We start from the raw sequence: 14,283 nt of genomic DNA on the forward strand, positions 1-14,283 counted from the left end.
GTTGATTTAATAGTAGCATCCAGAGAGCTGCCGCATCACAGCATAGCAGTAATCGGCATCTGTCTCGTATTTCCCTTTCCTTGGTGTTGTACATTCCCGAGACACTGTATCCTCGGGTCTCCATATTCTTTCCTCGTTGACCTCTTGGCAGATTTCGCTTTGCTGTCCGTAGCAGAATCTCTTCTCATTGTACACTCGTTCCTTCCTGCCGCTCAACTAAATCGATCGCCTCTTTTCGATCTATAAGGCTCCGAGGCGGCGAATTTGCTCTGCGGTATTTCGTGCTCCACAGCTGCGGGATCGCCACCAGCCTCGTCACTGGGTGATGGGTGATCGCTTTTGCGCTTCGCCTTCTTTGCCATGTTACTGCTCCGGGCCATTGCCTCTGCTACGCGCTGCTTCTCTGCATTCTGTCGTCGCATTTCTTCCGCATGTGCTCTCTCTTCCCGATCTGCGTTGATGCTACGCTTCGCAAAGTAGTAGGAGCCTCCTCCAGCAACGATCAGGACTCCCCAGCCGTAGCCTACTGATCTTACCTGTATAGTTGTTAGTGGAAGCCCGGTCTCGGAGAATCAAGGGAAACGAACCGTGTTCATGATGATGTTCGTCGAAGGTTTGTTGGTGTCCGGCTCGATCTGGCGATTATGAGAGTAGTTTACTGCGATTCAACGCAGTACTTTCAAGCCGAGGGTGTATGAGGTAGAGAGTCGGTCAAAGGTGAGTGAATGGGAACGTGAAATCAGATGCAGGTATTGGTTGAATGTGAAGGACTTAAGCTTCGCTCCACATCAATCAGCAGATGCCCGTGATCGTCCGACCGGAAGCCGGGCCGGCAACGCTCAGCCCTATAAGATCTACCTTACATAAGGTACTTCAATGTCACTCTCCTTCTGGACTCCCAACCTCACATCAACCCCACCCTCCACTACCATCGCTACGCGCCATCGACATCGCCAACATCCGAAACTGCCAGCGCGCGCCATATCACCATGGCGCCGAAGCGCAAAGCCGGTGCGGCAGCCGGCCGCTCGACGAAGAGGGTCGCCTCTGGAGTGAATACGCCTGTGAGCGCGGTCAGCGACGACGATTTCTCAGGCGGCAGCGACGATGACTATGATTCGGATGAGAGGGCAGCACCCAGGAAGCTRGACAGTCAGTGGCCCCGTCCCCGACTGTCTGCTTGTGAAACGGCGCTGATGTATGTATACTATAGATGTAGTAAAGAGATATCAACCCGCCACATACCAGAAGCCAAATACAGGCAGATCGACCGGCGACGCTGCAAGTCACCTCTTCAAAGCAAATCGCGATTTCTTCAAAGAGACTCTCAAGCCAGATCACCATCTCCGACCATTGTGGATTGATCCGCAGAATGGTAAAGTGGTCTTGGAGACGTTCGCGCCCAGCTTCAAGCAAGCCCAGAACTTCTTGATCAACATCGCCGAACCGCAGAGTCGGACGACGAACATGCACGAGTACACCATCAGTCCACACAGCCTGTTCGCTGCGGTCTCCGTTGGCTTAACCGAACAGGACATCATCCGTGACCTCGAGCTATTCTCCAAGACAAAGGTGCCGCAAAACATCATCGATTTCGTACATGAAGTGACACAGTCGTTCGGAAAGGTGAGACTGGTATTGAAGCACAACAAGTACTTTGTCGAGAGTAACGACGCCTCGGTACTGCAAATGCTCCTTCGAGATCCCGTCATTGGCACCTGCCGGGTGGAAGAGTCGGAAGAGCTGCGGACAGAAAAGGCGGCCAAAATGAGCGGATTGATCATTCCCGGCACAAAGGATGCTGCTGGAGTGAAGGAAGCCGTTGCTCAAGTTGCACCGGTGCGTGATGAAGAGAATGAAGACTCGGACGATGAGTTTGGAGGTCGCGAGGCAGAGAAAGATATGACCCAATTCCTCCGCGAAGAAGAAGATGACGACGAGCTCGACCAGGTCCATTCTTTCGAGATTGACGGGAACAAGATTCAACTTGTGCAAGAGCATTGCAATGTAAAGCTGAACTTGCCACTCACAGAAGAGTACGATTTCCGAGCAGACGACATCAACGCRACCCTCGACATCGACCTTCGACCGAATGTGCAGATTCGGTACTATCAGGAGCACGCACTCAGCAAGATGTTCGGTAATGGWCGCGCCAGGAGTGGTATCATTGTTCTGCCTTGCGGTGCCGGCAAAACACTGGTCGGAATTACAGCAGCGTGTACGGTGAAGAAGAGCGCAATCGTACTCTGCACAAGCGCCATGAGTGCAGTGCAGTGGAAAGAGGAGTTCAAGAAGTGGTCCAACATCAATCCTGAAGATATTGCCATCTTCACATCTGGTGAAAAGGAGAAGCTGAACCACAAAGCTGGTGTCATCATCTGCACCTACAGCATGGTCACACAAAACACAAAGCGTGCCCACGACAGTAAGCAAGTCATGGATTTCATCACATCCCGCGAGTGGGGTTTGATGGTGTTGGACGAAGTGCACGTTGTGCCCGCTGAAATGTTCCGACGAGTGACTGAACGAATCAAGACGCATTCAAAGCTTGGATTGACAGCCACTCTCCTTCGAGAAGATGATAAGATTAAGGACTTGAATTTCTTGATCGGGCCAAAGCTCTATGAAGCCAACTGGCTGCAGCTGAGCGAGGAGGGCCACATTGCTCGTGTGCAATGCGCCGAAGTCTGGTGTCCYATGACAACAGAATTCTACAGTGAGTACCTCCAGGCYAAGACCACCAACAAGCGCAGTCTTCTCTCCACGATGAACCCAAGAAAATATCAGGCGTGCCAGTTCCTGATAGACTTCCACGAGCGAAGAGGCGATAAGGTAATAGTATTTTCCGACAACGTCTACGCTCTGCAGAAGTATGCTACTGGAATGACGAAACCCTACATCTACGGTGATACCAGTCAGCGTGAGCGCGAGGTCGTGCTCCAGAACTTCCAACAAAACGATGCCGTCTCTACCGTCTTCCTCTCGAAGATTGGAGATACCTCTCTTGATCTACCGGAAGCCACCTGCTTGATCCAGATCTCCTCGCATTATGGCTCCCGTAGACAGGAAGCACAACGTCTCGGCCGCATCCTCCGAGCAAAGCGACGTAACGACGAGGGCTTCAATGCCTTCTTCTACAGTCTCGTCAGCAAAGACACGAACGAGATGTACTACTCCTCAAAACGTCAAGCTTTCCTCGTCGACCAAGGGTATGCCTTCAAAGTCATCACCCATCTGAATGGCATCGATCGAATGCCCGGCCTTGCCTTCAACACCCAAAACGAACGCATGTCTCTCCTCACAGATGTCCTGCTGCAATCCGAGACCGTGGGAGATGTCGAGGACATCAAAGACGATCTTTTCAGCGACCGTAACCAGTCCAAGAACAAGAAGAAGGGAACTGGGGTTAGACGACAGGCTGGAACACTGTCTTCTCTTGCTGGTGGAGAGGACATGGCGTATATGGAGTATGCGAAGAATGCGAAGAACAATGCGAACAAAGCGTTGGCTAAGCCGAGGAACTCGTTCTTCAAGAAGGAAGATCGGAGGAAGGAGAGAGTGCGCAAGGCGGCTTTGGATGATGAGTAAGATTGTAACAATACTACAGTACTTCCGGCGTTTGGGAAGGATGATGGTATACAGAACGTGATTTGGAAGGACTATGGAAAGCTAGCGCATGCGAGCAGGGGAGAATGAAGGACAGTGAGATTGAAGCTTTGTCGGGTTGACATGTCTTTTGGAGAGCCTGAGAGCCCGATGTGTCTTCGAATAGTATCGCTACTTCGCCGCGGTCTAAGCGACGACGTCTCTAATTCTTTGTCGACAAGGCAGTGACCTTCCAATTCCACTGTCCCTTGCTTTCTGGTGCCTAGGTCTGTATGCCATTCGTAACGGTCGTTCATTCGAAATCGACCAAAGGCTTCTCATCGCCTTCCGCCACTTTTACCTCGGACTTCTCTTCTTCCACGTTCTTTGCTTCGCATTTACCCTCCTCCGCCTTTTGTGCTTCGCCCAGTTCTTCATCCTCCTGTGAAGGCACAATGCATCCCCCCAAGAGCAGATAAATCACCCTTGCAATCACAGAAAGCACCACCATACTCAGGTGAAAAACCAACCAGCCAGCCATGACCTGCGCAGTCGTCACCCAGAACTTCTCCACAATCTGGTTTTTCGCATGGGAGTTCTTTGCATACAAAGAGTCGAATGCAGGGATATGGAACATACAACACAAAACGGTGCCAAGTCTGACACAGATATCTTCCTTGCGGGGGGCATCATTTCCCCGTGCGCGCTTCCAGAAATTTGTCAGGAACTCCTTGATGGATGTTCCTTTAAGAATATCGAGGCTCACACTAGCCATGGACATGAAAGCGACGGCCACTGCGAACCAACAGACAAGGAAGACGATAATCTTGACCAAAACCAAGAACATCATAAGCACCGCCGTCTGAATGATGGCTCGAAAATCAGCCACATTGATCCAGGAAGGGTCGTCTGTCGACCAATCGAAAGAGGCGGCAGAATAGTGAATGATCAAAGGGAATGCAAGGCATGATGCCAGTCGCCTTGTAGGTGGTAGGGCTCGCGGAAGATCCCCATTCCTCGCGAACATAAAGGCACACTTCAGGGCCGTTCCAAATACCAAGAGAGCTAGCACCAAGCCAGAGAGGACTATGAAAGAGGAGAAAATTTGCAAGTTTCTCCACAGAAAGTCCAGAAATCCGGCGGCGTTATCATCCACCTGCGAGCGCACCGATAAGACGAAGAGGAAGGCGACCAAAGCGACAGAAAGGGTATGTCTCCCTCTGCCGCAAGTTCGATGGGCGAGAATGTAGCTGCCGATGCCAGTAATGGAGTATGCGAGCAGCACTGCGGCGCCGAGCCACAGAGCAATGCACAGGACCCTAATGGCCATGACCAAGATAGGACGGAAGATCTGGATGGCAGTGTCCACATGGTTTGGTTGAAATGCCAGAGTGAGCATTTCGTTTGCTTCGGGTTCCATGAGTATGATAGTTGCCGTATTGAAGGAGCAATACTACCGGTAGATATACGGCTTGAGAGGTGTGGCTTTGTAGAATGGATGATGTCCATGAAGGAGACTTAAGTTGGGTGTCTTTTGATGAAAGACATGCGGGCGATGCAAAAAATCGCATTCAATGAATTCCGCACAGCTCCAATAAAGTAAGGGACGAATTGTCAAATTTCCTGGCCGAATTAGAAAGAGCGGACCTTCCAATCACGTCGTAGATTTGTAGCTCCAAGCGGCTGAGCGCGGATGTGGGGTTGKAAGAACCTGAAGGTGACGAGATGTAGTAAGGTATGGCGGCTGCAGCAAAAGACCACAACCGAACGCCCCTCCTTCAATATGGACTCCTGTTCACCCTCAACTTGGCCCCGTGAGTTGATTGGCATAGAGCAACGCTTCGATTGATGGCAAAGAGAGGCGGTTCCGATATATCTTTGCGACGTATCCTCGGAGAGAATTTCCGGTGTGGCACGATGCTGCACGGTCTCTCCGTACGTTGTTGATACGTAGGTTCTGGCTTCCCCAGCGGGTCTTTTCTCGCAAAACCCAAGTCCGCGTCAGCCAGCAGCCTGTGGTGCTGACACCGGCCGTGGTTGATGTGCTTGTTGCAAGTTTCCACGCCGTCGACACTCATATTTGAGACGGTTGTTTCCGCTGTAGTCGAGCACGCATGAAGGGAGTAGCAGCCGCCCGGAACGAATGCCTCCCATCTCTGCTCATTCGCCCGTCAACAACTTCCCTCATCAATCCCAATCATCATCATTCTCATCTACCACCTCGACCTTCTCCCTTCTCACTCTCCGATCATCGTCATCCGTGATCTTCGCTCGAACAAGTACACCACTTCCCAACAGCCTCGCCTCCAACTCTGCTGTAGTGAAGCTATCCGGCTTCCACCCAATTCCTTCAAACCCAATAATCCGATCTGAACTGACTCCTTCCTTGAATGTCAACACACAAGGCAGGACCTTGACATTCAACTTGACCACCAAGAAAGGCGCGTTCTCCACATTTATCGACACAAATCTCGTATCGAAATGCTTCTCCGCCAACACCCGTAACTTCTCGTCCATGATCCTGCAGCGATTGAAGTCCGGTTTCATAAAATGCACCACGACCAATTTCGTAGATGTGGTAATGTCCATCAAGACTTTCTCGTCGAGGATCTCATTGTATGTTCCATGGGAAGTTTCGCGCATGAGTTTAGCACGGGTGACTTCCGAGTGAAGTTGTTCGAGACGTTTTTCGCGAAGAGCGGAGAATGTGGTATCTTCTTCGTCTTCAAGCTCGGCGATGAGGGCATCTTCGTCATCGGAGTCGTGGTTGTTGGTACGGCGGTGGTCGAGCACGGCAGCTACTTTGGGGTCGAGGGCAGTGGCCATGTTTGGGGAGGTCGTTGGGAAGATTGTTACAACAACGTCGAATTCATTGGAAGAAGCCCGTGTGAGGTTCTGGAAGGCAGAGGGGTCTCGCTCGGCTATTCTAGCGCGACGCTAGTACTCCAGGTACAATCTTCTTGAACAAGGAGGAACAGGTGGTATTGCAGGTATATTGATGAAGGTTGTTTGCAAGGGGAGCGTGTGTTGAATCAATCTCAATCAATCCACCAAAGGTATTAGTATCGTTCGCATCATGGCAGAATTCATGAGGAGAAATCTCCGGGAGGTACTGCCCGTATTTCAACGTTGCGCGAAGATCGACGGCGGGATCGTCGCCAAATTTGAAGCGCAACGAGTCCACGTATCGCAGAGGCCGATGTGACATATCCCTCTATTCTATTTCTCCCTCAACACCACCTCCTCCTTACCCCCTCGCCTTTTTTTGTTTTTGCGTATACATTCAACCCCCCCTTCAACAACAAACAGCGCCCCGCGCATTGCATAATCGCCCATCACGACTTCCTTCATCGGCGTTTCCAGGAGCCTTGGCCCGAATCGAGCGTGGCAGCCCGCGTCTCCCTATTCCACCTCGCAACCCTCCAGCGCCGCCACTTCGCCCAACTTGAGCGCATCTGCGTCGCTCAGCGCGAGGGATAAAAAAACCGACGACTACTTTGCGCCCGTCGCTCCAACCACATCCCGCCGATTGCCCAAGATGGCGCCTCAATCGTCGACTGTGAGCCTCAACAGCCCCATGCTGTCCATCTTCGCATACTGTGGAAGCAGCATCTTGATGACCGTCGCGAATAAATACTGTGTGAGCGGGACGGGATGGAATTTGAGCTTCTTCTTGCTGGCCATACAGGTGAGCATTCTCACGAGCCATGGATCCATCCACATCCAAGACTAACCCGCTTCAGTCCCTGGTCTGCATAATAGCAATCTCGACTTGCAAAGCAATGGGCCTCATCACTTACCGCGACTTCAACACCGATGAAGCCCGAAAGTGGTTCCCCGTCTCCCTCCTACTCATTGGCATGATCTACACCTCGATCAAGGCCCTGCAGTTCCTCAGCATCCCCGTGTACACCATCTTCAAGAACTTGACCATTATCCTCATCGCATATGGGGAGGTGCTATGGTTTGGAGGCTCCGTCGGTGGAATGGCTCTCCTCGCTTTCGGATTGATGATTGCCAGCAGTATCATCGCTGCCTGGGCTGATGTCRCACACGCTTTGGCTGCGTACGGCGGGGATGCCTTGACGGGTGAGGCTGCCGAGAAGATTGCTACGTTGAACGCGGGATACATTTGGATGGCATTAAACTGCTTCTGCTCCGCTGGATTTGTGCTCGGCATGCGAAAACGGATCAAGTTGACCAACTTCAAGGACTTTGACAGTGAGTGGATTGCATGCCATTGCGTGGGGAGATTACTGACACCTCTTAGCCATGTACTACAACAACCTCCTCTCCATTCCAATCCTCCTCATCTGCTCCCTCCTCCTCGAAGACTGGTCCTCGGCCAACATCGCCATCAACTTCCCTCCTGGCCGTCAGGGACCCATGGTCGCTGCCATGGTTTTCACTGGTCTCAGCAGCATCTTCATCTCGTATTGCAGTGCTTGGTGCGTGCGAGTAACATCCTCCACGACCTACAGCATGGTCGGCTCCCTCAACAAGCTTCCCATAGCCATCAGTGGACTGATCTTCTTTGACGCACCCGTGACGGCGGCCAGTGTAAGCGCCATCTTCTTGGGATTCGTAAGCGGAATCGTCTACACTCTGTCGAAGATCTGGTCAAGCAAGGACAAGGACGCAAAGACCAGCCTCCCAACCACCTCGGCAAGTTCGCAGAGCATGAGGGATTCGCTCAAGTCATAAGAGGAGGTGTACGAATGGATGTCGTCTTGTTTGGGATGGAGTTTTGGAGGGGCAGGCATGCATACAAATAAGACAGCAGAGTCTATGAGGATGTGGTCCGTTTGGTGTTCCGCCAACCAGACRGCCGATGAGACAGACCTGCATGTGCGATGTGAAAAAAGAAAAAGGGAGATACTGTCCAAYTACATGCGCGGGAAGCAGGTATGTTTGGATGAAAAAGGTTTCTCTGTATGTTCATTGTGTACTATTTCTCTCAATATGAAAGCCAATAATCCGATGATGAGATTCGATGCGGGTAAGAATGCAATACGTTTTGATCGTGTTGGTGTGAGAGCCATCTCGAGGTTGGCGGGGAAGATTCGAGATCGAGAGAGCTACAACTCAGCAGAGTGATGAGCAAGTAAGAGAGAAGCACGACTTCACAAGAGGTGATGAAAAGACTTCATTTCTTTCATCATAGCATAACTTCCAGAGCTAGCCAGCTAATTGCAATCTCTAGTCTTGAGCTACAGCTCCCTCATAACGGACTCATCTCTCCTGATGTTGAAGGCAAAGTCATTATCCTACCCTGCCTCAGTATCCGTCGACCGAAACAAGCCATTCCGTATCCATCGACCAAGTCACTCTCTACCACCGACCAAACTGCTCCTCCATGTGCCGATGCGGGCCCTGCTGGTTGGGGTCATACTGCACAAGACAAGAAACCATCATCAGCGAACCGAACCCTTCATCGATAAAACAGTAACAGCAACAGCATAGTAGTTCAGACTCACCTGGTCGTTCCCACCATAGTGCGAATCATACAACTCCTCGGCATTCTGCTTCGCATGACGCTTGGCTTTTTCGCGATCAATGTAATCCGCTCCCTTGGTCTCGGCGAGACGGTCGACTTCCACGCCTGCGAAACCCGCGAGGAGCTCTTTGGCGAATTGGTGGGAGACGGGCTTGCCTGCACACCCATAAGATTTGACTGTTAGTGATCTGATGGCTTCTYGATGATGAGAGGGGAGAGTAGTATGCACCTTCTTTACGCTGGTGATCCTCAAAGGCTTTCATGCCTGCGAAAGCTGCTCCGCCGGCGAGAAGCTCGTGGGAGAACTCGGCTTTGTTGTCGTTGTTCTCGTAGGTGTTTTTGTAGTTGTCACGGGCCTCGTCGAATCCGAACATCTTGAATGAGTTGTGGAGGGGTTGTTGGTCGGTTGAGATTGAGGGTGGGGTGATATGTTGGAAGTGTTGGTGAGATGCTTGAAGAGATGGGTCTTGGGAGGAAAGAGGGATCGTGTTGAGAAGCGTTATATATGAGCTCCCAATGATCAGCTGCCCCGCTAGTAGTGCATGCCGCCATTGCAGTGGCTCAGGTTCACTGGCGGGTGATGCAGGGCCAGAAGGTTACGAGTGCCGAGCACGCGTGTTCAATGTCGTCAGCAGAACCGAAAGCGTGAGGCTTAGACCGCATCGGTTTCAAGTGAGGTCTTATGATCGTTCAATCAGATGCTAAAGTCCCTCTCACTGCAAGTATCTTGAAACTTGAAGGAAGCAGCAGCGGTTGGCTTCACTTCTCAGTCGTCACAATGGAGATGGCCAAGCATTGCTTCAAATGCTTGGGGAAGCTTGTTCGCGACAGAGCCCCACCTTCTCCTCATGTCTGCATGTTTCACAAGACAACGACATCTTTCCAACTTGCCGACATATTGTCTCAGAACGGATTCCTTGAACAGAGTCTGGATTTTGAAGCTCCTCACGATCGACAACATTCCTCATCATTCCCCTTCCCCACCATCCAAACATGGGACGACTCCCCACAGTCGCGGACTTCCCCAAGAAGCTCAAGCTGAACATTGTGCCGCGTAAGTTCTAGACCCCAGCCTCAACCTCTACCTAGCTTTCAAGCATGTGAAGAAGCTCGTTTTCTTCCCCCAACCCTAGCGCGATTGGCAGTCTGCGGTACTATCTCTGCACTCCCAAGCGCTGAAGTGGACTCCAGGAGCACTGTCATCATCTCTCCTCAGGAAAGATCATCTGGCTGTTCCCAAACCTTTCGAGCTTGCGACTTCTCCCCTTCCTTCTTGACGATAGCATAATGACAGCAAGCTCATTCACACCACAAAAGAACATACCATCAATGTATTAACACCCYCCACAGCACCCAAAGACGCCCCACCCACCAACATCCTCGTCCTCCTCCACGGTCTAGGCGACAACCATGAATCCTTCACGGCCCTAGGAAAACAAATGAACCTCCCAGAAACAGCATGCATCTCCCTCCTAGGCCCCCAGAATCTCCTCGATCTAGGAGGTTTCCACTGGGGCGACGACATCATGTTCGACTCCACCTCCGGCGGACTAGACCCGGACGCAGGTTTCAAGCAAAGCACCGAGGTGTTGAAAAGTCTCATTATCCAAGACGTGCTGGTGGAGAAATGCGGCTACAAACCACGAGAAATCATGTTCTTTGGTTTCGGGCAGGGAGGAATGGCAGCTTTGGATCTCGCTGGTAAGTCTCCATCTATCCTTCAAGTCTTCCTTACCAAAACACTAATCTCCCCTGCAACCAGTCGCCCTCCATCAAGCCTCTCCCCCCCTTGAACTAGGAGGTATAATTAGCATCGGAGCACCCCTCCCCTCATCAGCCCCATCATCTCTCGACCCCCCAAAATGCAAAACCCCCATCTTAATCTGCGCGGGAAACGACGACTCCACCGTGACATCTTCCGCAGAAGAGAAACTCAAACACGTCTTTCACTACGTGGAAGTCAAACGCTATCGGAAATCAGGAGATTCCATGCCGAATAGTAGGGATGAAATGTTGCCCATTATGCAATTCTTCTCCAGGAGATTGAGGAGTGTGGCGGGAGTTCCTGAGGGGGCTGTGGAAGTGGGGAGCTAGGGTGGACTTCTTTTTTTTTGTCTGAAGATGCAATATGCCATTCTAGCGACTGCCCTCACACAGCATCGGTTCCTCGACGGGGAGTAAGGTATCTCTCGTCGTAATTCAGTCCAGACGGCAATATTGAAATAACACGATTGCACCAACTATGATTCATAACAGTCATCCATTCAGAGAGACTAAGGTACTATCTACAGATCGTCGAACCAACTCCATCCCGCAGTGATCTCGTTCGTACAATAAAGGCAATGATACTCCACAGGAGCATCCCGCGCGTGGCAAATGTCGCTCCAAGCAAGCATTGGAAGTAGTCCAGCTTTTTACCCTTCATAAAATGCCAGGCGCTATGCAATAAAATGGTCATTTGTACAAGGAATTGAAAATCAGTCAAACTTCCGACAGAACCTTCGACCGCTGCGCTCGTCGGTCAACCCACCCTCCTGCCATTGGCTCGCTCCCTAAGCCATTGGCCACCTCTTCTTCAGCCCCTCGGTCCATCTCCCATATAGCACATCAGCGAGCATCCCCGTATGCTCCATTCCCGGTTCAATCTTCCCGCCGGGCATCTTCTCTTCCATCGCGCTCTTCTCCGACATGTTGGCCCTCTCCCTCTCACTGACCAACTGCTGACTGCTCCGCATCTTCTTAAGATGTGGGTTCTGCGGGTTGAGAACCAGTTTCGAGGGGCTGCTAGGCGCATCGCGCTTGCTAGGCGACCTCAGCGAGCCGACCAGTGTGGACTTTGACGGCGAGGATTGAGGTGTGAGGTCGCGAGATGATATCTCATTCTCGGAGACCATTGCATTCTTCTTGGAGGGTGAAACTCGGAGAGATGCGAGTTGTGCGTTTGCCACACGTTGAGGGAGGAGTGCGCTGGCGAGTTTGGGGTCGGATTGAATGCGGTCCATGATACTCTTCAATAAGAGGAGTTCGCCTTCAGGGTCGATTTCGTCGAGATTCGACCATGCCTCGGCCACTTTACCGAGGGCATCCCTCTTCTCTCGGTCGCCCGTCGCGGCGTGGGCTTCCTGGAATGCTGGATCGAGACTCTTCGCGAAGCATCGTCTGCCCAGAATTGACTCCTTCGTCGCAGGTACCGCCGCACGCGAGGGCACTTCTACTGGAGGCTTGTTCTCGGAATCACTATCAAAGACACTGTCTGCTGGCGATGTTCCGGTCTGGTCAGGTGGAGTGGACGGTCTATTTCCAGAGCTGACTCGCTTGAACTGTCTTACAGTTGACGCACTATTCCCAAAGGACATGTCCAAGCCGAGTGGTTGTCGTGCAGGCTGTTGGCTGACCCTCCTGGCGGTTGGAGTAGATCCCGACACTTTTCGAYTAACGCGGCGGGCGGTGGGCGAGGCAGCATTCAAAGCAGACACTTTTCGTGCGGTGACAGCGGACACCTTTCTCTGTCCTCCCGATGCTCTGATCTTTGGGGTTCGGATCGTGCTCAGTTCTCGTCCAGGCGTGAGTCTCACTGATCCAGACAATGGCGCCCCCCTCAAGCTCATTTGCTCCATCGCGGCAGTTGCGTTGGCGATACTTGATCCATCTCCCGAAGGAATCCTGTCCAGCTTCCGTCGCTTGATTGTCTGCTTGCCCACGGCTGCAGGTCGTACACTGTTGTTCGGACGAATCGTATCGAATACCCACTCATCCTCTTCCTGTGGTTGACCCATCGACCGAAGTGTCTCTTCGTAGTATCGTGTATCCTTCTCCCGCTGCAGACCATCTTGCTCAAACTTCTTCACCTTCCACACGAGATCCTGAAGAACATCAGTCTTGCCAGCCTTTTTCACGAATGCATGCTTGAGGAGTGCTTTTGCGCTCGGTCTCTTGTCAGAATCCTTGTTCAAGCAGAGGGCAACAAACTCCTTGCAGTCTTTTGAGAATCGACTGCCTTCGAGACGTGGAGGCTTCTCCTTGGGGATCAAGAAGAGGACCTTCATGGGGTGCACGTCGCTGCGCGGTGGCTCACCCAAAGCCAACTCCATGGCAGTGATACCCAAACTCCAGATGTCGGCGCGAAAGTCGTATCCGGCTTCTTGAATAACCTCGGGCGCCATCCAGAATGGAGTTCCAACAAAGGTCAATCGTTGCGACTTGATATTGGTCAACTGCGCCGCGACACCGAAATCCGCAATCTTGACCTGTCCCGTCTCGGAGAGGAGAATGTTGGCCGCTTTGATATCCCGATGAATCTTGCCCGTGCTATGCAGATAATCCAGACCTTGTAACAGCTCTCTCATGATGATTGCAATGTGCTTTTCCTCCATGCCCTTGGCGAATGGCTTCAACAAGTCCAAACATGAGCCGCCGCCGAGATACTCCATTACTATCCAAAGTTTGACACCGCGGACGAAGGATGTCTTGTAGCGGGTGACATACTCGGAGCTGCATGTTGCCAGCAATGATATCTCTTGTTGGATCTCGCGAATGTCGTCGTCGCTGCCTTCGAGATCGATGTGCTTGATGGCGACATACTCGCCCGTTGTTTTGTCCAAAGCGCGATAGACGGTGCCGAAGGAGCCACCTGTTGATCAATGTCAGTCAATGATGGTCGATTAGTGAGGAGGATGTGGTCACACTCACTCCCCAGCTCCTCCAACATTTGATAGTTGTCGGCCATTTCGACAGTCTTCTCCGCGGATTATCTCCAATGCTTCCCCACAATCTTTGTTGATCGATTGCCCGGACGCGCGAGATGGTCGGATAACAATAACGGTCGCGGCGATGAAATCACGATGAATTGCGAGGACACAAGAGGAACATGTCGAGGTGTGAAAGGGGCGTTGCATGCGATGATAATAACGAGGGCATGATGTATTCTAGCCCAACGCTTGCAGATGAGCCGGGGTTGAAACCGCTCGTGGAAAATCCGTTGCTAAGGTGACAACGACCGGACCGGCGGCTCGTGCTTGCTTGCTCGGCGTTTGCGTTTCAACCGCGCGATTCTCAATTGTCATGGCAAAAGACTACAGAATCACGGCGCAGGGGAGGTGGATGGAGAAAGAGTTGGCAAGGAAGGAAGAGGAGAGCGATTGATGATGTCGACGCAGCTGATGTGTCGCTGCAGCGCTTGAAATGCATTTGCCGGGCGCTTG

At 51.9% G+C, this 14,283-nt stretch overlaps 8 protein-coding genes; 3 read left to right on the top strand and 5 right to left on the bottom strand.

Moving 5' to 3' along the window:
- Positions 1 to 212: 212 nt before the first annotated feature.
- Positions 213 to 596, bottom strand: RCC_07112 (uncharacterized protein; the record flags this gene model as incomplete). XM_023772370.1 has 2 exons in its annotated part: positions 213 to 536; positions 588 to 596. 2 exons carry the CDS (start codon positions 594 to 596, stop codon positions 213 to 215), a joined length of 333 nt encoding a protein of 110 aa, XP_023628138.1.
- A 393-nt stretch (positions 597 to 989) lies between these two features.
- Positions 990 to 3,588, top strand: RCC_07113 (probable RNA polymerase II transcription initiation/nucleotide excision repair factor TFIIH, 3^-5^ helicase subunit SSL2; the record flags this gene model as incomplete). XM_023772371.1 has 2 exons in its annotated part: positions 990 to 1,152; positions 1,214 to 3,588. 2 exons carry the CDS (start codon positions 990 to 992, stop codon positions 3,586 to 3,588), a joined length of 2,538 nt encoding a protein of 845 aa, XP_023628139.1.
- Positions 3,589 to 3,898: 310 nt separating this feature from the next.
- On the bottom strand, positions 3,899 to 5,005 carry RCC_07114 (uncharacterized protein; the record flags this gene model as incomplete). The annotated part of the gene is made up of 1 exon (XM_023772372.1): positions 3,899 to 5,005. The coding sequence occupies one exon, from the start codon at positions 5,003 to 5,005 to the stop codon at positions 3,899 to 3,901; it is 1,107 nt and encodes a 368-aa protein (XP_023628140.1).
- Positions 5,006 to 5,772: 767 nt separating this feature from the next.
- On the bottom strand, positions 5,773 to 6,411 carry RCC_07115 (related to PLP1 Phosducin homologue likely to be involved in regulation of pheromone response; the record flags this gene model as incomplete). Its single annotated transcript, XM_023772373.1, has 1 exon — positions 5,773 to 6,411. The coding sequence occupies one exon, from the start codon at positions 6,409 to 6,411 to the stop codon at positions 5,773 to 5,775; it is 639 nt and encodes a 212-aa protein (XP_023628141.1).
- Positions 6,412 to 7,123: 712 nt separating this feature from the next.
- On the top strand, positions 7,124 to 8,289 carry RCC_07116 (probable nucleotide-sugar transporter VRG4/SQV-7; the record flags this gene model as incomplete). XM_023772374.1 has 3 exons in its annotated part: positions 7,124 to 7,273; positions 7,329 to 7,806; positions 7,856 to 8,289. The coding sequence occupies 3 exons, from the start codon at positions 7,124 to 7,126 to the stop codon at positions 8,287 to 8,289; spliced, it is 1,062 nt and encodes a 353-aa protein (XP_023628142.1).
- A 627-nt stretch (positions 8,290 to 8,916) lies between these two features.
- RCC_07117 (related to CipC-like antibiotic response protein) lies at positions 8,917 to 9,456 on the bottom strand (the record flags this gene model as incomplete). XM_023772375.1 has 3 exons in its annotated part: positions 8,917 to 8,976; positions 9,063 to 9,238; positions 9,312 to 9,456. The coding sequence occupies 3 exons, from the start codon at positions 9,454 to 9,456 to the stop codon at positions 8,917 to 8,919; spliced, it is 381 nt and encodes a 126-aa protein (XP_023628143.1).
- A 619-nt stretch (positions 9,457 to 10,075) lies between these two features.
- RCC_07118 (related to Phospholipase/Carboxylesterase superfamily) lies at positions 10,076 to 11,176 on the top strand (the record flags this gene model as incomplete). XM_023772376.1 has 3 exons in its annotated part: positions 10,076 to 10,136; positions 10,433 to 10,783; positions 10,845 to 11,176. 3 exons carry the CDS (start codon positions 10,076 to 10,078, stop codon positions 11,174 to 11,176), a joined length of 744 nt encoding a protein of 247 aa, XP_023628144.1.
- A 458-nt stretch (positions 11,177 to 11,634) lies between these two features.
- RCC_07119 (related to Ste20-like kinase Don3) lies at positions 11,635 to 13,808 on the bottom strand (the record flags this gene model as incomplete). XM_023772377.1 has 2 exons in its annotated part: positions 11,635 to 13,712; positions 13,772 to 13,808. 2 exons carry the CDS (start codon positions 13,806 to 13,808, stop codon positions 11,635 to 11,637), a joined length of 2,115 nt encoding a protein of 704 aa, XP_023628145.1.
- Between the last annotated feature and the right edge of the window lie 475 nt (positions 13,809 to 14,283).

Source organism: Ramularia collo-cygni, assembly GCF_900074925.1.
Source record: "Ramularia collo-cygni strain URUG2 genome assembly, contig: RCC_scaffold11, whole genome shotgun sequence".
Taxonomy (NCBI): domain Eukaryota; kingdom Fungi; phylum Ascomycota; class Dothideomycetes; order Mycosphaerellales; family Mycosphaerellaceae; genus Ramularia; species Ramularia collo-cygni.